Below are 25,657 nucleotides of genomic sequence, written 5' to 3'. Positions count from 1 at the left end.
TTCTGCCCTCTGTTAGACTCGCTTTTTGTGCCTTTCTACCCTCTGCATCGCCACATCATCACTCAGCGCTACCCCAGCATCACTCGGCGCTACCCCAGCATCACCCAGCACCACCACATTATCACTCAGCACCACCACATTATCACCCAGCACCACCACATTATCACTCAGCACCACCACATTATCACTCAGCACCACCACATTATCACTCAGCACCACCACATTATCACCACAGCACCACTCAGCACCACCACAGCACCACTCAGCACCACCCCATTATCACTCAGCGCCACCCCAGCATCATTCAGCACCACCACAGCACCACTCAGCACCACCACAGCAGCACAACAGCACCACCACAGCAGCACAACAGCATCACTCAGCACCACCACAGCATCACTCAGCACCACCACAGCATCACTCAGCACCACCACATTATCACTTGGCACCACCACAGCACCACTCGGCACCTCCACAGCACCACTCAGCACCACCAAAGCATCACTCAACACCACCAAAGCATCACTCAGCGCCACCAAAGCATCACTCAGCGCCACCAAAGCACCACTCAGCGCCACCTCAGCGCCACCTCAGCACCACTCAGCGCCACCTCAGCACCACTCAGCGCCACCTCAGCACCACTCAGCGCCACCACAGCACCACTCAGCGCCACCACAGCACCACTCAGCACCATTCAGCACCACTCAGCACCACTCAGCACCACTCGGCACCACTCAGCACCACTCAGCACCACTCAGCATCACTCAGCACCACCCCAGCATCACTCAGCACCACCCCAGCATCACTCAGCATCACTCAGCATCACTCAGCATCACTCAGCATCACTCAGCATCACTCAGCACCACCCCAGCACCACACCAGCACCACCCCAGCACCACTCAGCACCACCCCAGCACCAATCAGCACCACCCCAGCACCAATCAGCACCACCACAGCACCACCCAGCACCACCCAGCACCACCCAGCACCACCACAGGACCACCACAGCACCACTCAGAACCACCACAGCATCACTCAGCACCACCCCAGCACCACCCCAGCACCACCCCAGCACCACCCCAGCACCACCCCAGCACCACTCAGCACCACCCCAGCACCACCCCAGCACCACCCCAGCACCACCCCAGCACCATCCCAGCATCACTCAGCACCACCACAGCACCACCACAGCACCACTCAGAACCACCACAGCATCACTCAGCACCACCACAGCACCACTCAGAACCACCACAGCATCACTCAGCACCACCACAGCACCACCCCAGCATCACTCAGCACCACCCCAGCATCACTCAGCATCACTCAGCACCACCCCAGCACCACCCCAGCACCACTCAGCACCACCCCAGCACCACCCCAGCACCACCCCAGCACCACTCAGCACCACCCCAGCACCACCCCAGCACCACCCCAGCACCATCCCAGCACCATCCCAGCATCACTCAGCACCACCCCAGCACCACCCCAGCACCACCACAGCATCACTCCGCGCCACCCCAGCATCAATCTGCGCAACCATTCAACAACAACTGTTTCAAATATGTTCTCTCAATGTATCCAGCTTTATCACAAATGTCACCAAAAGATGTTAATATTTCACTTCTGTTCTTGGATTTTCGTCACAATAAAATACACTGAACATAATCTTCACAAAAGTTATTTACAAAAGTTTAAGCTATTGCCATTATAAATTACAATCACTTTTATTTAAGTATTAATTATTTAAAAAAATTAAGCCATTGTTTTTTTATTATCAATACATCTAAGTCACGTAAATACAACATATGTTGCATTACAAATGCTATAGGTGTCACATTTGCGAAAGTTATAACTATTGGCATTGTAAATGACAAAGCTATTAATTTAGCCATTTTCAAAACCAACACATAAATAAAAAAAAATGTAATTTACAAGACCAATAGCTCAAACTTTCCTAATGCGAGACCTATTGCATTGCAAATGCTTGTTATGATTTGGTGTTAATCTGTTCAGAAGTTTTTGAAATGTTAAGGATAAAAAATATTTGTACATCCGGACTTTTGGGTTCAAAGGGCTCTTGCAAGAGTCAGTTGTACCCCGTTTCACAAAAGAGAGAATTCTGATAGTCCCAGGGGGCTTTTTTCCCTTGGGCCAACTCACTCACATGGGAGCAAGGCTCTGCGAAGAAAGCACTCTGATTGGCTGCCTCCAACATGAGAAAAAATGTTGCTGGCAGCCGTTACAGGTTTCGAGGCTTAATCTGATGTCCTCTGTGTAATTATGAAAAAAATATAAGGTGGCAGTGTATGGATATCCTACACCCCTATCCCTTGTGGGGGGGTTCGAACTAAAAAAAATGTAAAAAAACTTCCAATCCATGGGACGTGTGTAAGGAAAAAGTCTGTCTGTCAGGCAGAACAAAGGTCAGCCTGACAGACACTGTTCATTTTCAGGTCAGACAGCCAGGCATGCGCTAAATATGCAGGCTCCTTGCTGCCTGAGCTGAACTTTGCTGGGCTGAGGAAGTCACAGCTCCTGTGGGCATGACCTTCTCAGCTCAGCAAAGGTCCCTGAGACCCTCCGCTCAGTGACGAGGGGTAGAGATTGCCTCGCAAGATTGCCTCGCACCTGGGAGCTTCAGTTTTATACCCTGAAGCGCCCAGGGTCAAGTGTCTATCAGTGACACTTCATCACAGAGTGGGGTGGGGTCAGCAGTCTCACTGAACCCATCCCACTCTGTGCTGACTTTAGGACTGCCGCCTTCACTCATTGGCTGATATAGGGAAGGCAGGAGTCCCAAGCCTCCTGGAACCTCTGCGGCAGAGCTGGCTGCAGGTAAGTTTGAGTTTTCTTTTAAATTATTGTTTAGTGCGTGCATGCGTGTTTGTATGAATATTTGCTAAAGAGTGTTGTGAATGGATGTGTTTGTGTGTACCCACGTGTGGATGCATAGCTATGCGTGTTATGAGTACGTGTGTGGTGCTTGTGCGTGTCCCGTTCGCCCCCTTCCCTCCAAAACGTACCGGCCACTACTACTCATTTGACAGTTAAAATGGTCCTTCGAGGCAGGATCGAGGGCTCTTTGCACCCCCAATAATGTGTAAGAAACGTGCATTTTTAAAGACAGCAGCTGTTGATGTCGCGTTGGGTGGTCTGGAGCCCAGTTTCTGTTTTGCAAAAAGCTGCACTGGGATCCTTCCTTGGACGTCCAGGGGTGAGTGTGACGAGGCAGCGCAGTCTGACCTAAATGGGGAAGGGGGTGAAGGTGGTCGATTGCGTCAGACAGCTCAGGAGCTAATGCACCTGCTGCAGAGGCCAGTGCAACTTGCCAGCTCAACAAGTTCGGGTTCCAGCTGACGCAACTGCAAGCCATCTTTCCAAAGTCAATAAAATGATTACTACTGGTATTAAGTTAAGTAACACGAAAGGCACCTACTGTGTAGAGCATTACAATTCTAAAGCTGCTAACCATTTGCAACAAATGCCATGTCAAAAGTAAAACATAATTACAGCGCGCACAGTCACCGGCGCATCAATTGGCTGCATTTACTAAGGGGAAAGCGCCGCTTGGCACATCTCTACCTACCTAACCCCCGATTCCCCCTCCCCTACTAAAACCACGTTGCAGGTTTAAATAAAAAGTAGTTACAGGAAGTGGGAAGGCGCTAGCTCCAGTGGTCTCTCCTCGTGGTGGGACAGGTGTGGCTCAGTGGCCATAGCGGCTGATTGCGGGGATTACGGTTCGAGCCCCAAAGCCAGAGTCAGCTCAGCATCACGTGACTCTGGCCAGAAGCTTGCTTCATCTCCCCTGACTGCCCCTAGTGCCTTGAAACCTTAAGGGGTGAAATGTTCGCGCTTTACAAATAGGAATTATTATTAATATGATCAATGATTGTTGCTGTTTTAGCGCATTCAGAAAGACGCTTCACAAACTAAGGGGCATATCACCAACGATTAGCGATATTTATCGCTAACGAGGCTTAGCAACGATTTTTTTATCGCTAAGCATCGCCGGAAATTATCGCAGAGATAACTTGCTATTAGCAAGGATTATCTCAGAAGTGATAAAAATCCTTGCGCTAACTGCCAAATGAGAGATTATCGCTGGAAAACCAACGATAATCTCTCGAAGTTTGGCGTTAGCTTGATGATAGGGGCTCACAAACTTAGCCATGATATCCACCTTGCATAGGATATCATGGCTAAGTCAGGAAAATACCAGGTGTAAAAAAAGCAGCGCTAACCGCGGTTAGCGCTGCTTTTTTTTATCACTAAGAGGGTTAGCGAAATCCTTGATAATAGGAGAAATGTCGCTTAACAACATTTTTCTCCTATTATTTTTCTCTGGAACGCACCCTTTGCATCTCATTAGAGATGCAAGGGGAAGCGTAGAGAAAAAGGGTGCTAACATGCGAATTTGCGTGTTAGCACCCTGTTGCTGATAGGGAGATAATTTTATCTCCGCTTTCTTGGCTTTTAAAGCCAAAAAAACGGAGATAAATTCCTTGATAATATGCCCCTAAGAACTGTACCTCAAGAAGCAGCGCCCACCTCATTAGTGACCTTACTGTGCTTCACAAGATTAATTGAATCACCTTTTGAACTCATAGACATTTGTGAGGGAAGGGCTTCTGGTGAAAGGTATCTTTCTTGGTACTATTTCTAACACCTACATCATATTCCGTTGTTTGCAAAACATATGGATTTGTAACATAGAATACCATTCAAACCTTTAGAGTTGCTGAACGTATTCCCGCTCAAGACAAGATTTTCAGTTACAGAAAGCAGTGCTGAAACCTTTTCAGGGCCTCTCCGACCTCAACATCTTACTTGAAAAAGTATGCACTGCTGCCGGTGCTTCCTGTTCTGATTGGAAGAGTTAACCTTCCCCACCCTCCGCACCCTTGCCTTTGATTGCCTCCTTGTGGGCGGCATGACTTTCCAGGAAACCCCGGCATGGTGTTGGACAGACTTTATTTACTGTGATTGGAACAGTTAGAACATGCTGATGTCTGCATGCTTGTAACTATTCCGATCACAAGTTTCAATTCTAATGCCTTTGTTTTCCTTTCGCAGCCCGGCCGTACAGCCCATCCTGAATAATCTCCCAACCCCCTGAGCCCGAACCGTCACCTCATTCAGAGTGGAGCTAAACCCATACATTGAAAAAGATATCATTTACTTCGCACAATAGCATTATGATTAACAATGTTAATGCAACTGTATGATCATGTTTAGAATTATTTCTTTTGTTCAGGCATTTAATAAAATTTTTCACTGGAAACTTGTGAGCTTGCATAAAAAATTGCAACACCGCAATAGTTAGCATTTTTGCTTGAATTCGATACATGATTTCCAATGCTTGCGGGCTTTTTTGACAGCGCTTATCAGTGTAGTGTACTCCGACGCGGGGTAGTGGTGCAGTCTACCCGTGCCGGAGATGTCACATTAGCGCTGGCGCGTCGTCACGCGCCAGCTATAAATAAAGGAGGTGTGGTCCGAGGAAGTTAATCGGGACTACGCAGCAATCATAACGAGGTGTCCCGAGTGTTCATTGCAGCTGCAGCGCTGGCACCATGTGCGCGAGCGGCACCCCCCACTACACTGGCGACGAGGGGCAGAAACGACCCCATGCAGTGCAGAGCAATTAACCCCATTAGCTGGTGATTGATGCAATCAGTGGGCCTTTGATCACATGCCTATGCCCACGGTGTGCAGCCTGGTTTCTTGCTGGCCTGCTGTGTGCCCCCAGGCGAGTCTGCTGTGACCGTGGCAGGTCCTGCAGCCCCTGAGTGTGCCTGGATGACAGCAAGGCCCTTCCTGCACACCCGGTGGAGCCCACACAGTAGTGTGCCCCCAGCATCCTGAAAGGTAGAGAAAACCACAGTGAGGTCTAGGCGTACAGGCCACGGGAGAGGCCCTGACGACATCATCATCGCCCTCGGCCAGGTGGCTGCTAGTGCGCCCAGGAGGTTAGCAGTGCATGTGCCGCGAGGTGTGACTGCGTCTGCGCCACAATAGCGTCGATCCCCGCCATTGAGCCCTTCGTGGTGGACGGGAAGCCCTCATCCCTTGCCCCGCCCTGATAAGACTGACCGATCGCCTCCAGATCTACTTTGAAGGAGCGTGCATAGCCCGGGAAAGGCACAGAGCCCTACTCCTCCACCTCAGAGGTAAGGATATCCACCACATCTACAAGACCCTGGAAGAAGCCACACACACAACATATATCACGCTTCTCAATGCCCTAAATGCGCACTTCGAGCCGATGGCGAACAGGGACTACGAAAGGTAAATTTTTCGCCAGACCAAGCAAGAAGCGGAGGAATCATTAGACGCGTTCCATGGACGTTTAAAAGAACCGGCCAGCACTTGCGGATTCTGTGATGAACAGGAAGAAATCCGTGGTCAGATAATACAAAGCCGCTATTCGACCAAGCTCAGAGTAAACATCCTTCAAGAGGATGGCAAGCCTCTAGTGGACATCCTCACCCTGGGCCAGTCAAAGGAACTGTCGCAAGCCACATCATCTCACATGGAAGCAGCCCACCACCGACCCATTAAGACCGAACAAGTCAATGTGGTGGAGAAGGCAAACTTGGTGAGGCCTAAAGTGCGCCAAAACGCAGGGAGAAGACAGCAAGACAAGAAGAGGGAATGCGGATACTGCGGAGGCACACCCCATCGCACGCAAGACTGCCCAGCGGGAGGAAAAAAGTGCAGTGCGCGCGGGTGGATGAATCACTTCATGGCGGTATGCCGGTCAGCAAAGTCAAGGAAGGAAGCAGCACAGACTGTAGCTGAAGAGAGAGACAGTGAGGACATGGATGACGATGCGGAAGACTACACGGTCCACTATGTATCTGCAGTTGATCAGCCGCGACAGAAGACATGACAGCTTCAAAGGTGCAGAATTAAGATCCACCACCAGGAGGTGAGAGCCACTATTGACATGGGAGCCTCGATTGTACTGGTGGCTGCCAATGTCTATAACCAACTTAGGGCCAGATGTAGGTAATTCCCATTTACAGACTCTTCAATACCGAATTTTACCGATTCGGTATTTAAGAGTCTGTAAATGGGAAGGGGGCAGATATAGGTAATTCCGATTTCTGGAATACCGAATCTGTAAGATTCGGTATTTACCGATTCGGTAAATACCAAATCGGTATTGCCCATTGATTCCTATGGGCCTTGAAGCCCATAGGAATCAATGGGCAATACCGATTCGGTATTTACCGAATCGGTAAATACCGAATCCTGCAAGGGTGCAGGGGGTGTCACTTTGACACCCTCTAGCACCCCGAGTACAGGCTTGTGTGACATGTGGCACACATACATGCCCTAAGGGCATGTCTGTGTGTCACATTGCACAGGTGTGCATGCACAGATGTGCATGCACACCTGAATTCGGTATTTTACCACACAATAGAATACCGACTCTTTAGGGCCTGTTGCACTGTAAACTGTGCCACCTACATTTGGAATTACAGAATCGGTATATTTACCGATTCGGTAATTTACCGAATCGGTAATTTTACCGAATCGGTAAATATACTGATTCTGTCATTTTCAGCCCCCTACATCTGAAAACCCTAATACCGGTCGGAAACGGCCGAAATCGGCCGTTTCCGACCGGTATTAGGGCTCCTACATCTGGCCCTTAGTCCACATCCAACCCTACGCGAGGCAAGGATCAGAGTGTTTGCGTACGGCCAGAAGACACCCATCCTGCTCCTGGGATGCTTCAAGACTGAACGACAACACCAGGACCTCAAGACCCCCACCACAGTGTACGTGACCAAGGAAGGAAGCGGTATGCTGATAAGTGGACAATCAGCAGAAGAACTGAGGCTCATATCATTCGCCATGGCGGTACAAGAGGAGGAACTAAGGCCATCATGGAATAGTTCGAAGACGTCTTCAAAGGTATCGGATGCCTGAAAGGGAAAAAGATCTCTCTCCATATCGACCCGTCAGTCCAACCGGTGGCGCTGAGGCACAAGTGCATTGCGTTCCACCTGCGAAAGAAGGTTGCAGAAGAGTTGGAGGCGCTGGAGAAGCAAGGGATTATCAAAAAGGTAAGCGGGCCCACCCCAGTGTTACGGAAGTGGAAACAGCCCGGGCAAGTCTGCATCTGCATGGACATGCACCTCCCAAATGCCGCGGTGAAAAGGGAACGTCACCTAACCCCGACCATCGACGACATATTGGGAGAACTGAACGGCGCAAAGTGGTTCTCAAAGATGGACCTCTGGTCCGGCTATCACCAACTACCACTACACCCGGACTCCCGATACATCACCAACTTCTCTACGCACGTAGGTCTCAGGAGATACCGATGCCTCAATTTCGAGATCTTGAGTGCCGCGGAGGTGTTTCAAAACACCATCCGTGAAGACCTCAGCAGGCTTCCAGGGGTCCTAAATGTAAGTGACAACCTACGTACGCGTCATCGGTAGAAGATCACCATCGGAGACTTCGGGTGGTTCTTCAGAGGATCAAAGAGTACGGACTGACCTTACACAGAGAGAAGTGCCAATTTTTAAAGAACAAGATCAGCTTCTTTGGCTATACATTCTCAGACCAAGGAGTGTCCCCGGACCCCGACAAGGTGCGAGACGTACAAGAGGCCCCTGCACCATCCAATATCTCGGAAATAAGAAGTTTCCTGGGAATGGTGAACTTTTGCGGACATTTCGTCCCAGATTTGTCCAACCTCACAAAGCCCCTCAGGGAACTGACAAAATTATCCACCACGTGGAAATGGGGCCCCGAACAGGAGCAGGCCTTCAACGATACTAAATCAGCGCTGTCTGCAGATAAAACACTGTCGTACTTCAACCCGACCCGATCCACCAACGTCGCTGTGGACGCCAGCCCATATGGGCTCGGAGCCGTGCTCACCCAGTTGCAAGGGAATGGAGAGTGGGCCCGATAGCATACGCGAGCCGCTCCCTGACCGACACAGAACAGAGATACTCGCAAATAGAGCGAAAAGCGATTACCATCCACTGGGACTGTCGGCACTTCCACGTCTATGTGTACAGCCATCCGTTCACAGTGTCCACAGACCACAAGCCCCTTATCCCCCTGTTTCAAGGATCAGCGTCCAAACCTCCACTGAGGTTTGAAAAATAGATCCTTCAACTGCAGGAATATGACTATCGAGTGGAATACAAGCCGGGGTCATCCAATCCCGCGGACTACCTCTCGAGGCATCCCAGAGCGTCCCCCAAAGCGGAAGAGAAGGATGCCAAAGACACTGAAGAATATGTCCATTTGTATCGGAAAGATCACGACCGCTGCCTATGAGTCTAGAGACCATTGTAGAAGCCACCCGGAATGGCAAATGCCTCCAACTGGCCGTAAAAGCAGTCCAATTGGGTGACTGGCGCCCCATTTAGTCCACCATGGCCAGACGAACGCCGCAAGCAAAGACCGTCTTGGAGTCGATGGTGCGGGTTAAGAATGTACCACAAAGGGTATCTAGGAGTCTAAAAGAAGTGAAATCTAATCACAAACCAACATTGACATGAAAAAATAAGAGACAGGTGGAAACTACATTCATCAATTGCATCACGTGACAAGATGACAACACATTCACGTGAGGCATATATTCTAGGTGGAAATTTTCCCATCAGTTGTCTAACTGTGCCGCCACTATCACATCATTTGGGTTCTCCTTACCCAGGAGTGTGTGCCTTCACAATCACACCAAACACAATGGACGATTATGAAAATAAAGAGACCCTACAGATATTATCTGTTAGGCGAACACAGTAGCAAAAAGCAGTGCAAAAGAAGTGACTAGTGATAATATAAAATTAGGTAAAACTGAGTAGAAAATGTTTTTTAATAGTTTCTCTCAGCTTCCTAACTCTAACAAAGGGTGTACAAGGCAGATTTAACAAAATATCTGCTCAGCGAGTGGTCAACATGTTTCTGCATCTAAGGAAGTACCCATGCATTCATCAGGACCTAGTTGGTGCTACTGCTGGAAAAATAGTGATAAGTTTTAAAAGGAAAAATGTCACCTGGTTTTCAGGTTCAAATGCTCCACCACAATCTACAAATAAAATCATGACAACAGAAAGAATAGTGAAAAGAAACACATGACATTGTCAGTCTTGTAACACAATACACTTGCTATAGTGTTATTGAAGTGATTTGTCAATGCACTTTATATGACATATTCACACTCACCCAATTTGTGTGGGGTTAGCGCCTCACCTCACCTGGCTGCAGCTCAGGTAAATGAGGAGCACCGCTCTGTTATGAAAAAACACACAGACACATAAGCCTTCACTGTTAAACCCAACGGATACCAAATAGTTAAAAAACGATTAAAAAAACAACTATAGCTGAAAAACTGGTTAAGAATGAACTTTCGGTCGACAGCCGGGGTTGTCTGCTCCGAGGGCCACGACTGGTGGTACCATCCAGCATGTCTCAACAAGCAGTGTACCTCGCACACCGGGGACATCAAGGCATGGTAAAGACCAAGAGCCGGCTTACAGCCAAAGTGTAGTTCCCAGGGATGGACACACTGGTTGACCAAACAGTCAGAACATACTCATGGTGCTAAGCAGTGGGCCAACCGGATCACCCCCACCCAGTCATCACGGAAGAAAACCCCCAACGACCATGGGAGTGTGTGAGTGTAGACTTCGGACACCTCCCTCATGGACGCTATGCACTGGTAATCATCGATGACTTCACAAAGTACCCTGAGGTTGAAATTGTGAGAAGTCAGACGGCCACGGAGGTCGTTACCAAGTTTGAGAAGACCATTGCTACCCACCGAATATTCGAAGTGGTGAAGATAGACAATGGTCCACCCTTCCATGGACAAGAATTTGCGGACTGTCTCAAGACCTGGGGAATTCAGCACCGGAAAGTGACCCAGCGCTGGCCTCAGGCAAATGTGGAAGTAGAGAGGTTCATGCGTACTCTCAACAAAGTAATACGCATTGCGCATGCAGATGGATCACTGCTCGAGAGGGCCATATACAGCTTCCTGAGAGAATACCGTTTGACACCCCATCTCACAACCGAGGCAGATCCGGGACCGGCGAGCATGGGCCGAATAGTGAGAGACACCATCCCGCATCACCCAAGCTGGACCCCCTCTCAGGTTGACACTGGAAAGTCCCTAGCCAACCGGACCAACTCCAATGACCAAGCCAGTGCCAACCGACGGGCCCAGATGTCTGCCATTCAAGTGAGAGACAGAGTCTATATCAAGGACAGATTCCCTGGGAGCAAGTTCCGGCTTCCATTCGAGCACAGTCCTTGGACAGTCCTCCGCAGAACTGGCACCATGGTAACAGCCAGGAGAGGAACAGAAGAAGTCACTCGCAACATCTCATTCTTCAAGAAGGTGCATGCCGGAACTTCCGGACCTGCAAGTGTCAGAATGCCTGGACGCCAGACCACGTCAACTAGCGGTGGATGAGGGCCCTAATGGTGGTCATGGGACGACCCCCACCAAAGCTGAGAACCGATCAGACCAGGACACACCTTCACTGCCTGGAACGCCAGCTGGAAGTCTGTCTAGTTCCCCTGCGAGATCCCAGCAGAGCGAAGCCTCGCAGGAAATGACCTCATCATTACCATCATCACGGGGAGAACACTCCAGGTATGGCCTGCGAAGAAACCCGGCTCCATCCTCCTGGCTGGCCGACTTCATGGTGTGACGAACCTGGGACTGGAATTCTAGTGACTGGTAACGGACTGTTCCTTTATATACCGTTGGAGGAATGCCGTTTGGGCCTGGTGCCCCACCTGGGCGCATTTTGTTTATGATGGACATGACCATATCTGCTGTTGTTTCCTTCTGGTTGCTTGGTCCATACGATGGCTCAAAGCCAGATGGTATATTGCTGGAGGTAGCCGATTTGTGGCTTGTGCTCTCTTCACTGGGCGGGTCCACGTAGAGAGCGTATATGTGATTTTCCTACGCTTGGGCCGAGATATTTGTGACAGTGGGTTGCAGATTTGGTTTGAAGCAGTTATTCATCCACTTCCAGAATCTCTTCTGATCCTGGGACTTTATTATTTGGTGAACTTTGATCCAGTGAGTTTCTTCAGTCATTCTTTGAAGAGAGAATCTTGCTTTCCTGTAGCTCTGACGAATTGCTGCTACCTTTTTCTTGGCTAATCTATGCTCAGAGATCTCATTGATGATATTTTGCATGGTGTAGTTTAATTAATGTTCAATTGCCAACATTAACTCTTTTTGTTTTTCCATACGGTCATCTTTTAAGTGTGATGTGCACAGATTTCGCTTTGTCTCTCTGAGTTTATCCCTAATCTCTCCCAGAAGTTGTTCCCAAGATATTGTCGGGATTAGATTACCATTTTCTTCAGTTGCTCTAGACAAAATTAATTCTACTTCTCCTTCCATTTTTTCTTTATGTTCGGTCGTCCACCTTATTTTCTTCATTGGCTCCAGATTGGCCTCCTCACCGATCAATTTGATTCTTGGGCGATGGCATTACGATGATAGAATAGGGCAGGCGATGATGGATGGTCGCTTGTCAATGAGGGAATTACAGCAACATCTTGTGCTGCATGAAAATGCGCAATTGAAATCAAAATGTAGTCTAGAGTGGCCAGTGAGGAGTGGGAGAAGTGAGTATAGGCTGCTGGTGAGTCTGAGGAAGATCTTCCTTTTAAGACTCGGAGGCCCAGTTGGTTAAACTAGGCTGACAAGTCAAGTCCATGGTTGTCCTTTCGTTGGAACTGGCTGCTTATTTCTGGAATAGATCAGGTTGAATCATCCAAAGCGACCAGGGAGGAGTTTAAGTCTGATTCCATTAGATTTGCGCTGGAATCACCCATGATTAGCCATAGATTGTTCAGTTGTTCAGCATGTCAATCGCTGATTATTGGCAGCATTCTGTTTAACGTTGTTTTTCTTTTGGGCTTAGATGGGGGAAGCTAGATACAAACTAAGGTAATTTGACGCTGGTCCTGGCTTAATGTATCGGACTTTTGGAGCCTTGTTTTAAGCAGTATGTAATCACCAATTCCCTCACATACTAGGGGGGCCTGGAGTTGAGCCGTAAGGAACAACTGGTGAAAAGTTTAATAAAAAGCACTAAAAATGTAAAATCATTGTAAAAACGTATATTTTAATATAGTAACTTTCTCCAATTGTTTTCGCAGTAGACAGAGGCACTAACGAAAACACAACTCATATTATCTGAAGGATAAAAAAGCCCGAGTCGTCTCTGTCCAAATTCGAGCCTGTGACTTACAAGTTCTAAACATATTTAAACAATATATAATTAAGCACTAATAGCCTTCAGTCTGCAATGGCTGCTTGACTCAGAGCTGAATGACTTGTGACCCGTGCTCCAAACACACCACATACATACAATCAACACGACATAATTATACATCACAACACAAAATTAAACAGCACACATTATTAAACCTGTAATACATAGCATTCCACAACACTAAATACAATACAACATTTTTCCTCTCCATAGCACACAATCCCCCTCCACATAATTCTTATACACTAAATACCACCTACTTTCTATCCATATTATTTTACTGCTCAACATACCACATAATTTAATTACATGCCGCATACATCCACTCCACTCCAAAAAACATAAGTCAAAAACATTTACAACCCCAATAGCTCTAACTCTCCCAAACGCGAGACCTATTGCATTAAAAATACTTGTTTAAAGTGTGGCTGGGGCAGCAGGAGTTGAATGTGCTGCTCATCAACACTTACTGAACATCCTACATGTGAGATCACATGTAGGATTTGCATTTGCATTTGTTAACAGAAAGGAAATGACACCAATCTCATGATTCCAAAGAACAGATTTCTGGTCAGCTTCTATTTGAATGTCACCTTTCAAAGCAAAAAAGTACTCCCCTAATTACTTTTTTAGGCTCCCGCCAAGAGCCACAAACATGAGACATACAACACTCTGCAATGCTGAACTGGAGTCAATCTAATGCTACCATACAAAAAAATAAACTTCTGAATTTGAACATGTGACTGTATGCTCTGTTGCAAGGAGCGAGCATTGTTGTAGTATATAAACCTGTTTGAACATTGTTTACTGGGGGCTTGTGCCTCTCCATGTTGCTGCCCCTTGCTTTTCCTGAGCGCACACCACACATGTACAAAAACAAGTGAAACATAGTTCACATGCATGCAGTAAAATATATATCTCACAGATTTCTCAATGCAAGTGGCCGCTGCGGGTCGCGACAACTCGCACTGAGAAACCTTCAGCTCGCGTTGAGAAAGCTGCTGCTTGATTAGAAAATCTACTCGAGCAGCACCGTGCCATTCACAATGATTTTACAGCACAGGACAAACACCCGGTACACACAATCAGTGCGAACGGCATGACCCTAATGCACTCCACCACTCGTGAAACTCTGCGTAGCGCTGCAGATTTTTTTGTCATTTCGAGGAGTTACGTGTAGCGGAACTCCGCGAACACTGCCCAGGCTTAGTCACTTGTTTTTCCTCCTGCACACTGCATGCAGTGTCTATTTGTCTAGCAATGTTGTATGTGTAAATTCCACATGAGCTCTGTTAGTCTATGAATGTATTGAGGTGTGTGTGTTGTACTGTAACTACATTTATGTAGTGCTTACTACTCCTGATGAGGTATTAAATGTTTTGTTTTTATTACCACACTATTAACGAACTCAGGGGCATATTACCAAGCAGTAGCGATAATTATCACTATTGCTTGGTTAGCGGGAAAAAAATATCGCCGAGCACCGAGGATTTTTACCGCTGAGATACCTTGATATTATCAAGGTTTATCTCAAAAGCGGTAAAAATCCTGCGAAATGCATGAATATCGCTGAAAAATCTGCGATATTCATGCATTATTGTGACAATGCTCTTAGCCATGTTATCCACCTTCCATTGGATAACATGGCTAAGAACTGCTTTTAGCAGACGTTAGCTTTTGGAGATAATCGCGCTTAGCGCGAATATTTCCAAAAGTTGTTAATAGGAGTTAGAGATGTTAGCGACTGTTTTCAGTCGCTAACATCTTGGCACGCCCACTTTGCATGTCATTAGCGATAATTATCGCTGACATGCAAAGTGGGCCCCTAAATGCCCGCTATCGCCTACAAGCTGTCGCTAACTGGTGTTAGCGACAGCTTGGTAAAAGGGCGATAAAATTATCGCCGCATTAGCGGGAAAAAGACCCGCTAATGCGGCGATAATGCCCTTGGTAATATGCCCCCTAATGAGTTATCCCACTACTTGTTACTTATTGTTGAATATTGGGATTTGCCTTGTGCTTTAACCATTCCATATATTCATGTTAGATTTGATTAAAAGAAGTTGGGTGGGATCAATAGGGCTGTTCATATGAGTTAATGCAGATGGTTGGAGTATAAACTGACACCAGCCACAGCTACATAACCTAACATAAGCTTTGCTTTGTTCGAACAGCCTATAAGAAGGTTATATTGTCGCAGGAGAGACAGTTCTGATGTTTAAAGGTAATGTTGGTTAGTTTGCGTGTCTTGGACATAGTTGGCAGTGTATGGTGTCAGACTGTTAAATCTGAGCTTCACTACTTATAGCATAGGCCTGCGTCTGAATGTGTGCTTCTATGTGTGTTGTGTATGTGCCCATTTATTTGTTTTGTCTGTTGGCCTGATATGTGTGTTGTCTGCTTGTGCATCCACAAATATAATACAAAATGGACACATTCCAACAATAAACACTCATCTGAAATGAACCAGACTTTTTGCTTTGCCAATGGCTACTTTTTTCTGTTTTGCCAGGGTCCACCAATTCCATGCATGCTGCTACCATGCCGCATGCTCTTTTTAATGAACGCTGAATTCCGTGCATCGTTTATTAGTTTACCAGTACAAAACAGTGATTGACCACCCTCGACTGGTAAAATATTAAAGATTGACGAACAAAATTTCAAAATGTTCGCTCATGTTTATGGTTGCATGTAAAACTATAACTATATTCCTTACAAAATGTCAAACGGTACATGTCCATGTAAGAGGACCATCTTGGAAAGTTTTTCCAATGTTTTATATTTCTTTAGCCTTCCAAGATGGCTGGTGTAATATATATGCTTCAACCACCTTGGGACAATACACAATGCTAAAAGATTTCAAAAAACATTCAAGGACGGCTGTCTTTGTATGGCTGTCTGTGCATACATGTGCTGTGATTCTTGAATGTTTTGGGGTATTTATTCTTCACGAATGGCTGCCGGCGCAAGCAACAATATGTATGATATATTATCATATGTAATATGGCAACGCCAAGGCCAGACCGATTGGCGTTGCCCATGCTTGTTTGTTACAATACTTGTTTATAAGTTCTAGTCAGATCCAAGCCAGATTTTTCCTGTCATCAATCACAATAATTTTCTCTTTCGTACCTACCATACCTTGATAGATCTCTCCCATTCATGGACCTATAAGGCTGGAATGAAGCACACCTCACTTCCTGTAACAGGTGATGCTCCTTCTGGTTCCTTGATATTGACATCTTTGGGGGAAAGACATGGGGCCTCATTTATGAGGCTGTGCGTCACTTTTACGCCGCCGATACGTCACTTTTAGTGATGCACCAGCAGTGTAAATAATGTGCCTTGTTACACCATATTTACAAAGTGACGCATCTAGGTAGATGGGTCACTTTGTAAACCCCTGCGCCACATTATACCTGCGCCAGGTATAATGTATGCAGGGGGGGGCGTTCTGACGCAAGAAAGGGTCATAGAAGTGACGCAGTGAAATCTATAAGATTTCACTGCGCCACTTCTAGGACACAAATGCGCCTGCCTCACAGCAGGCGTAAGACTGACGCAGGTCCTTTCACATGGGGCTTGCCCCATGCGAAAGGACACATTGCTGGAGTTGCATCACTTTTGTGACACACTCCAGCAATGCGTCACTTTTGCGCCATACAGATACGTCTGTAACTCCTTGCGCCATGATGCCTCATTCTGTAAATATGACTCATCATTGGTGTCGCAAGGAGGGCGCAGTGAAAAGTGACGCATCGCTGTTTTCACGCAGCGATGCGTCACTTTTCATAAATGAGGCCCATGGATCGGGAGGTGAAGATGTAAGAGACTTGCAGGCTAATTCGAAGGCCATGGACCAGATAAACAGGCCTGGATTCAAGCAGATGCCAACAATAATTTAGTTTTTATTCAATGAGGGCAGCTGTTTGTATTAGCTGGACTATGCCTACTGCTGTATGTCCTAGGGACCAGAAATTTAAATAAATGCATAATCTCATGCATGACTTTTATTCTATGTTTTGTGAATCATGCATACATTACAAATTACTGCAAGAGGCCACACTTCTTTTTTAGGTTTCTCATGCACAGCGCTTGCGCTGTGTTTGGGAAATATGTTGTATTAAATATATCTTAAAAGGGGCTCTTATCAGTTCTCGTAACCGAAGTACTGTGTTCATCCGCTTTTGTGTGGAACTTTATTTCATGCGAACCTGCTTGTCAGCTGCATGCATTTCCCTCTCCTTCACCCCGCACTGCTCCTGTTTACATTGGTGTCTTAAACAAAGTATGCTATGAGTGCGGCGCGCGCTTCATTAATTCTGCTGTGGTTTGCATAGCTGCGGTCTTCCACACGTCATTTATGGGCGGAGGAACACTGACATTCTGCCTCGAATATGGTGCCTGCGCCGAGTGAAGTAATTCTTTTAAACTGTATAAGCGAAATGGTTGGATTTGTACATACATGCTTGTTCCCGTTTGGCAGCATATGAAGAACTTCTATCTTACGTATATCTTGGCAAATACATTTAAAAGAGTAAATATTAGTTTTAGTATCTGTCATGCACAATAAATGGCAAATAGTGCCCTCTTTTTGACCTTGACTCACAATCTCATGAAATCAAGGGGCATATTAGCAAGAAACGGCATTAACATTATTGCCGCTTTAGCGGCAGAAAACTGCCGCTAAAGCGGCGATAATGAGCTTGATAATTAATACACTCTTGTGAATTCCCATAGAAGCCCATGTTCTGGTGTGAACATGGGTTTCTATGGGAATTCTCTACGGCGTATTATCAAGCCCATTATCGCCGTTTTAGCGGCCGTTTTCTCCGGCTAAAGCGGCGATAATGTTAACGCCATGGTTGATAATATGCCCCCAAGTTCTTTCCTGGAACCACAGCGCTTATATATCGACATCAGCCATTGTACTTCAGAGTAATAAAAACGGTTTTAAAAATACGGAGCCATTTCTTACTCATTCTCATTCTCCCAAAAATATTTTAATCAGCCATGTCTCCGAAAAGCGTTGTAAATTAAATGGACAATGTATGTGTTTTCTAATGTCAGCTTCCAATGTAGCATTACGGGAATGAATCATTATGGGTTTAAATAAGCATGTGACTTAACAATAAAGGAGCATATTGTCAACAAATAGCGATATTTATCGCTAAGTAGGGTTAGCGGCAATATTGTTATTGCCGCGCATCACAGGATTTTATTGCTGAGATAACGTGCTATTAGTAACGTTTATCTCAAAAGTGATAAAATTCCCGGCGACAGCGGCAAAATCCGGGAATATCGCTGAGAATACAGCGATATTCACGCATTATCGCTAACAGGGTCTTAGCCATTATATCCACCTCCCATTGGATATAATGGCTAAGAACTGGTCTGAGCAGGTGTTAGTTTTTGGATATATTCGCGCATAGCACGAATATTTCCATCGCTACGCCTGTGTTGGTAATAAGCGATAGCGATGTTAGCGACTGCTTTCAGTCACTAACAGGTTGAGTACGCCCACTTTGCATGTCATTAGCGATAAATATCGCTGATATGCAAAGCGGGCCCCAAACCGCTCGCTATTGCCTACAAGCTGTCGCTAACTGCTGTTAGCGACAGCTTGCTAATAGGCCGATAGTATTATCGCCGCTAAAGCGGCGAAAATTGCCCCCTTGATAATATGCCTCAAAGTTCTATAGCTAAAAATGTTGTCAACCAAGTTTCACCCCAAGTCGCCCCCCCCCCCAATCATTCCATCTACCATCCAAGTTCAGACACTTTGATCTACTTGTGGTCCCTTTCCACTGAATCTGTCCTTCTAATCTATGGGCCAGACAGTCACTTCTTGTATTCAAGTACTTCCTAAAGCCTTACCAGTTCATTCACAGGAATCTGTGTGGATATCTTGCTGAAGGCTCACCACACATCCAGTGGCGTAACGAAACTTGAGGGGGCCCCCCTGCAAACTACATGGAGGGGCCCCCCTCCCATCCTCCGTGCCAGTCTAGAGGTCTCAGGCCAGCTACCCGCCACACTGCAGGGGATGCGGGGCTATTATTGCGCCACTGTCACCAATACAGCCGTTATAAGTAATACTGGATGGTGGAATCAAAGGTTGGGCTTAGTCTGCCACCAGGCTATCATTGGTGGTGGCTCATTCATTACAGGGTCCCTGCCATCAGTACGCCAGGAAAGTTTGCCCAATTTTAGGTGGGTTTCCTGATGCAGACTCCTGTCATGATATACAACATCGGGCCCACTCATCGTTCAGTTTTGACAAAAGTGCCTCCACTGCTCCTTCTCGTTTCCATTTTAAAACATTAGACAATGCGACAATGCAGTATTTCAAAAGCAGATGTAACTACAAAGAGCACATTTTGATAATACATTTTTATTAGTAGACAATAGCAATCTTAAAAGGCATTGCATAGCTTCATACACACTGTGACCCCAATTCCATTACAGTCTCTCTCTCAGTAAGTCAGTCTCTCTCTCTCAGTCAGTCAGTCTCTCTCTCTGTCTTTCAGTCTCTCTCAGTCAGTCAGTCTCTCTCGTCAGTCAGTCTGTCAGTCAGTCAGTCTGTCAGTCTCTCTCTCTCTCTGTCAGTCAGTCGGTCTCTCTCTCTCTGTCAGTCTCTCTATGTCTCTCTTTCCGTCAGTCTGTCAGTCAGTCTCTCTCTCTCTCAGTCAGTCAGTCAGTCTCTCTCTCTCTCTCTCTCTCTCAGTCAGTTTCTCAGCCAGTCAGTATTCAGTCTCTGAGTCAGTCAGTCTCTACTCTCTCTCCACTCTTTCTCTCTCTCCATTCTCTCTCTCAACTTTGTCAACTCTATCTCCACTGTCTCTCTTCCACTCTCTCTCCACTGTCTCTCTCTCTATTCTCTCTCCACTCTCTCCCTCTCCCTTTCTCTCTCCGCGCTCTCTCCACTGTCTCCCTCCACTCTCTCTCCACTCTCTCTCTCCCTTCTCTCTCTCGTCTCTCTCTCCACTCTCTCTCCAATCTCTCTCCACTGTCTCCCTCCACTGTCTCCCTCCACTCTCTCTCCACTCTCTCTCTCTCCACTCTCTCTTCTCTCTCTCTCTTTCTCTCTCTTCTCTCTCTCTACTCTCTCTCCAATCTCTCCACTCTCTCTCTCCACTCTCTCTCTCTCCACTCTCTCTCCCTACTCTCTCCCTACTCTCTCTTCACTCTCTCCACTCTCTCTCTCCACTGTCTCTCTCCACTGTCTCTCTCCACTGTCTCTCTCCACCCTCTCTCCACAGACAGCCTGCACCTGCTTTAGAGGGAGAGAGGCTTGCTTTAGCGCAAGCCTCTCTCACAGCTCTCACTGAAGAGCTGCGGGGGCCCGGGGCCTCCTTCATTTCCTGAAGAGAGTGGGGCCCACCCGCACCGCGGGGGCTGCGGGGGCGGTTGTTACGCCCCTGCACACATCTCCATCTCCAGGTCCAGCAGATTAAATATTTTATATATTTTGTGAAATCATGTCCGTTTTTAAAAGGTTGCTATTACTTACCTGCACTGTACCACTGGTAACAGCACAATATATTTCCTTTTTGTACATAAACAAGTCATAACACTTTATAGACTTTCTGTAACTTATATTGTACAACTAATCTGCAAGCTACAATTTACAACAAAAACAGCTTATCAACATTCACATAGGTGAAATCAAATGCATTTTCCAATGCTTGTTATGTATATTTATTGATTTTCAGTGTAAACGACATAGATCCTGACGGACAGCAGCAGCCAGTTAGGAGGAGGAGTGGTGGGTACCATAAGTGCGCATGACAGTTTTGCCGTCCGTCTCAGGATGGCCAAACCGTCATGCACCCTCAGCATTTCTCCACCCGGCTGTTTTGCACAGCCAGGTGGAGAACAGTCCCAGGCTCCCAAGCACTGTCTGAGTGGCAAACCAGGCCACTCAGAACAATCACAACACTGCTGCCATGCTCGCAATACATTTACCAGCATGGCAGCCAGCAGGGTTGTGATTGGCTTAGGGGAGTCTGAGAGCCTATGTGCTGCCAAGAGTCAGTAACAAAAGAGGATGGAGGAGAGGCGGCGGTCATACGCAGGTGGTGTAGAGTGGAGAGGAGTGCCTTGGAGTAGAGTAAACTGGTTTAGAGTAGAGTGGTATAGGGTGGCACAGAGTATAACAGTTGTGGGTGAAAGCAACTAAAACATCAATGGAGACAGCAGAAATGGTGACAGCAACATAAATGAGATGCTGTATGCATGTGTTAAAAGTAGGAAAGCACTTTGCACATCCAGTAATAATACTGAACTTTTAATAAGACGAGGCAGAATAAAGGTGGCGGAAGAACACGTGTACTTCGTCAATGCTTTAGGGAGAAACTAACACAAGAAAAGAAGAGAAGCCTATGAGAGCAAGGCAATTGAAAGGTTTCAAATGAGAGGGACAACTAAAACAACTACTGGTATGCTGTGGATGGGTTGTAAGCCAACTGAATTGTAAAACAATACTACTCACAGCACACCATATTGCGCTGTGTAGGCGATACCCAAATACCATTTGCAAAGGCAAGAGGAACACTGTGATTTCAGTAGAGTACTTCTTTTGTAGTTCTCTATTTAATTGAAGAAAAGTAAAGTTCAGAATTTGAAAGCACCCAACTATATTGATTCCATTTGAAGGACTTTAGATTTACTGATCTCTTGGAAAAACCTTTCGAACATATTATTCTTGGTGTCAGGAACATCACTGTACATTGTGCTAGCACCTTAATGAAATCATGTATGTAGAAGTTTAGGCATGTATATATATTTATTTTGAATAATAGAAAAAGGGATTTCAATGTAAGTTTAAGCAACTTAGCTATAAAGACAGACAGATAAGAGATTTAAATGGAGAAAGGAAATATAGGAATGGATTTGGCAGACAGTTTGCAGGCAGTTGTAAAAGACAGGCACAGAGATCAAGCAGTCACACAGACATTCCGAAAGAAAGACATTCAGTTTAGCTCACCATCATATGGTTCATATTTTCGTTTCAAGGTCCTAGACTCTATGTAGCTTTCCAGGCGATACTAGTAAAAACAGTGAAAAATAAGATCTGTAAATATCCTCCTCAAATGTAGAAAAATAATTACATTACTACCTTTGCAAAATAGTTACATTACTACCTTTGGGGAATATAAATGCAGCAGTATGACTAAACTAATTGCGAACCAATTGTTGCTAAACAAATCAATTGAAGAAAATGATTGCTGGCTTGCTGCATCAGGTAATGGCCATTGCGGCCGGTGCAGGTAAAAGCGGTGAGGTGGTGGTGTGGGGCAGGGCAAAAAAGTCGACAGACGACGGAATAGGAAAAATAAAATTGAGAAAAAATTAAACCACTTCCCTTGCGCTCGCCCCATCGTCATCTGTTGACTCCCTCCCCAATCTGCCCCACCCCACCACTCTTACCTGCACCGGCCGTGACTGGGTAACGGTTTCAGAGATATGTGCATTTTGTACAATTATTTTTGAATTCCCACCTATTACCTAAATGCCCATCTAGGTTTCATCAACTTCAATTTGCATTTTCAGAAGTTACTTGATCACAAGCTTGCTGGTAATGGAAAATAGTTTGTTTTTGTAGAGAACGTGCACATTTTGTATTTTCTTTCACCGCCCAACTCAAGGAAGAGGTGTGGCGCAGCAAGCAGGGTAGCTGACTCCAGAACACAGGGGTTCACGATTCGATCGCTAGCGGCAGGTCAGCCCAGCACCAACTGACTCTGGGTTCATCTTCCCAATGACGCCCTACGCCTTGAGACCCATAGGGGTGATTAGTTTGCACTTTACAAATATCGGGTTATTATTCGTATTATTATTATTGCACGTTATTGTAGTGTCTTGTGAGTTAGAAATGATGGAACCCTTTTGGCTCCTGTTGGACTCTGTAGGCCTGTGAAGTAAGTGTTAGAGCGTATTGAAGTGAATGCAAGTTTAGAATGTTAAGTTTGCGCTTGCACACTGATGAATAAAGACGTGTAAAACTATCCTCCGTGTGTAGCGTAGTCATTGTTATGTTATGTTATGTTAGTCTGATTTGTATAACGCAACAGCTGCCTCAGGCAGCAGTTGGCAGGCATCCACTCCGCCACCGCTCCCAAATTTTGGGGCATCCTGAGTGGAATCATCGGATAGAACCACTATCAGCTGCCTGTTATTTGCATAGGAAACAATGGAGAGACCCCAGTCCCTAGCTATCCGTGCCAGAGGTTGTACATACAGATTAAAAAGTACAGGACTCAGGGCAGAGGCCTGTGGCACACCTTGTCTGACAGACTGAAAACGTGAGAGGAATGACGGAGCAGACACATGAAAAGTCCTTTCAGAGTGGAAAGATCTAAACCATTCCAAGGCAGCCCCACCGATTCTTGCCTCCTCCAGACAATGTAAGACAATCTGGTGTGATACAGTATCGGACGCGACACTGAGATCCCAAAAAACCATTGCCGCGGTGTCACCCGCATCTAGAATGGTCCGCAGATGTTGGATCACAGCAAGGAGCGCTGACTCCGTACTGTACCTTGGGCGGAAACCATTCTAAGAGGGATCCAGGATGCCAATTATAATTCAGAAAAGCTGAGAGGATGGTGTTAATGTGTGCCTCAGCGATTTTAGCTGCCCAGGGTAACAGGGAGATTGGGCAGAAGTTTTCTAATTTAGCTGGATCTAGTGATGGCTTTTTGAGAAGGGGAACAACCATAGCCTTGGAACCATTTCTGTGGAGAAGGAAGTATTAATCAACTGGTACAAAGGTGCTGCGACCACAGACAGTGATTTTAAAAACGGGTCCGGCTTGAGAGGATCTACAGGGGAGCCAGATTTGATTTTGCTACAGAGCAGGCGAAGCTCACCCTGATCAACAAGAAGGAACGCTGTCAAAGTGTGAATGGTCATTGGCCTGGATACAGTACTAACGGGCCCATGCATCAACCTATTTAGGAAGTGCAAACGGTGCGAATCGGTAAATTCGGCCGTTTGCGCTTCCTAAATAAGTTTTTGGGATGAATGAAACAATGTTTCAAAATTCGCTTTTTTTGCATTTCCTAAAAATGCGAATGCATTTAAGGAATCGCATTTGTGCGATTCCTTAAATGCAATGCATCAATTTTTAAAAAAATGTGAATTTTGAAATAGGAAGTGCAAATTAACACGAGGTTGACCCTCGTGTTAATTTGCGAAAATCTTGAAAAAAGCAAAAAAATGCATTTTTTAAACTTTCATGTTACAGACACACATGTCCTTAGGACATGTGTGTGTGAAACATGCACTTTAAAACACATTTCAGGGGTGCAGGGGGGGGTCCTTTGGACCCCCCTCTTCACCCTTGCAATGCATCAACAAATTGCGAGTTCCAAAAAAAGAAATGCAAAACGGCATTGATTCCTATGGGCCTCTAGGCCCATAGGAATCAATGTAATGCCATTCCTTAATTGCGATTCGCAATTAAGGAATCGCAAATACCGAAAATTAAGAAATCCTAAAAAATTTTAGGATTTCTTGATGCATAGGATTTTGCAATTCCTAAATTGCGATTCCTTAATTTTGGCAATTTAGGAAATGCAAAATCCTACAATGATGCATGTGGGGGTCTGACTTACAGGGTACTGAGGAAAGGAAGTATATATCATCTCCACATTTTTAACAAAAAAGGTGGCGAGATCCTCACATTGCTGTTTGGACATGATTACAGAAGTAGTAGGGGTTTTCCAAAGTTTAAAATCATTAAGTATTTTAAATATGTACTTGGTTGGATTGCTACTGGAATGGGTTTCCTTAGTAAAGTAAGCAGCACGCTCAGCCTGTATGGCCTGATGATACCTTTTGATGGCAGACTGGTAATGCCTCTTAGCAGGCAGATCATATACTCTTCTCCATACTCGCTCCAGCTTTTTAAAGCTTTAGGCATAGGAGCCAGACTGTCGGAGAACCAAGGGTTGGCATGGGAGGTACGGCACTTGGATCACTTGGACGAAATAAGAGAATCCAGGACTTGGAGAATCCAGTTACAAAAGATTGTATATGCCGCCTCTGGGTCCATAAGTAGCTTGGCAGTTCTAAGGCAAGAAGACCGTAAAATTGCTCAAGGTTCAGTTTACGCCATGGGCGCTTAAATATGGATTTATGAGCACATTTATTCTGGGGTAGTGGAATCACGAGGGACATCAAGATCAAAAAGTGGTCGGACCAGCAGACCAGACTGGGTGGACTAGCAATAAGTGAAGGCAAGTTAGAAAGAATGGGATCTAAAAAGTGGCCTGCGGCATGAGTGGGGCCAGAGACTAATTGATATAGTTGACATGCTGCAAGGTCCGCAAGGAAGCTACTAATTTCTATCTCTGCCAGAT

At 46.0% G+C, this 25,657-nt stretch overlaps 1 protein-coding gene across 3 annotated transcripts in view; it reads right to left on the bottom strand.

Annotated features, from left to right (window-relative positions):
• LOC144782352 (protein SSUH2 homolog) overlaps positions 1–25,657 on the bottom strand; it is a 274,648-nt gene that overhangs the window by 199,211 nt on the left and 49,780 nt on the right. For all 3 annotated transcript variants that reach the window (XM_078661670.1, XM_078661668.1, XM_078661669.1), the window contains exon 5: positions 22,279–22,339. In XM_078661670.1, the coding sequence (XP_078517796.1) occupies positions 22,279–22,339 (61 nt within the window). The remainder of the gene's footprint in view (positions 1–22,278; positions 22,340–25,657) is intronic.

Source organism: Lissotriton helveticus, chromosome 9 (assembly GCF_964261635.1).
Source record: "Lissotriton helveticus chromosome 9, aLisHel1.1, whole genome shotgun sequence".
NCBI classification, from domain to species: Eukaryota; Metazoa; Chordata; class Amphibia; order Caudata; family Salamandridae; genus Lissotriton; species Lissotriton helveticus.
The sequence above is the reverse complement of the archived record's forward strand: the minus strand, read 5'-3'. Positions and strand labels throughout refer to the sequence as shown.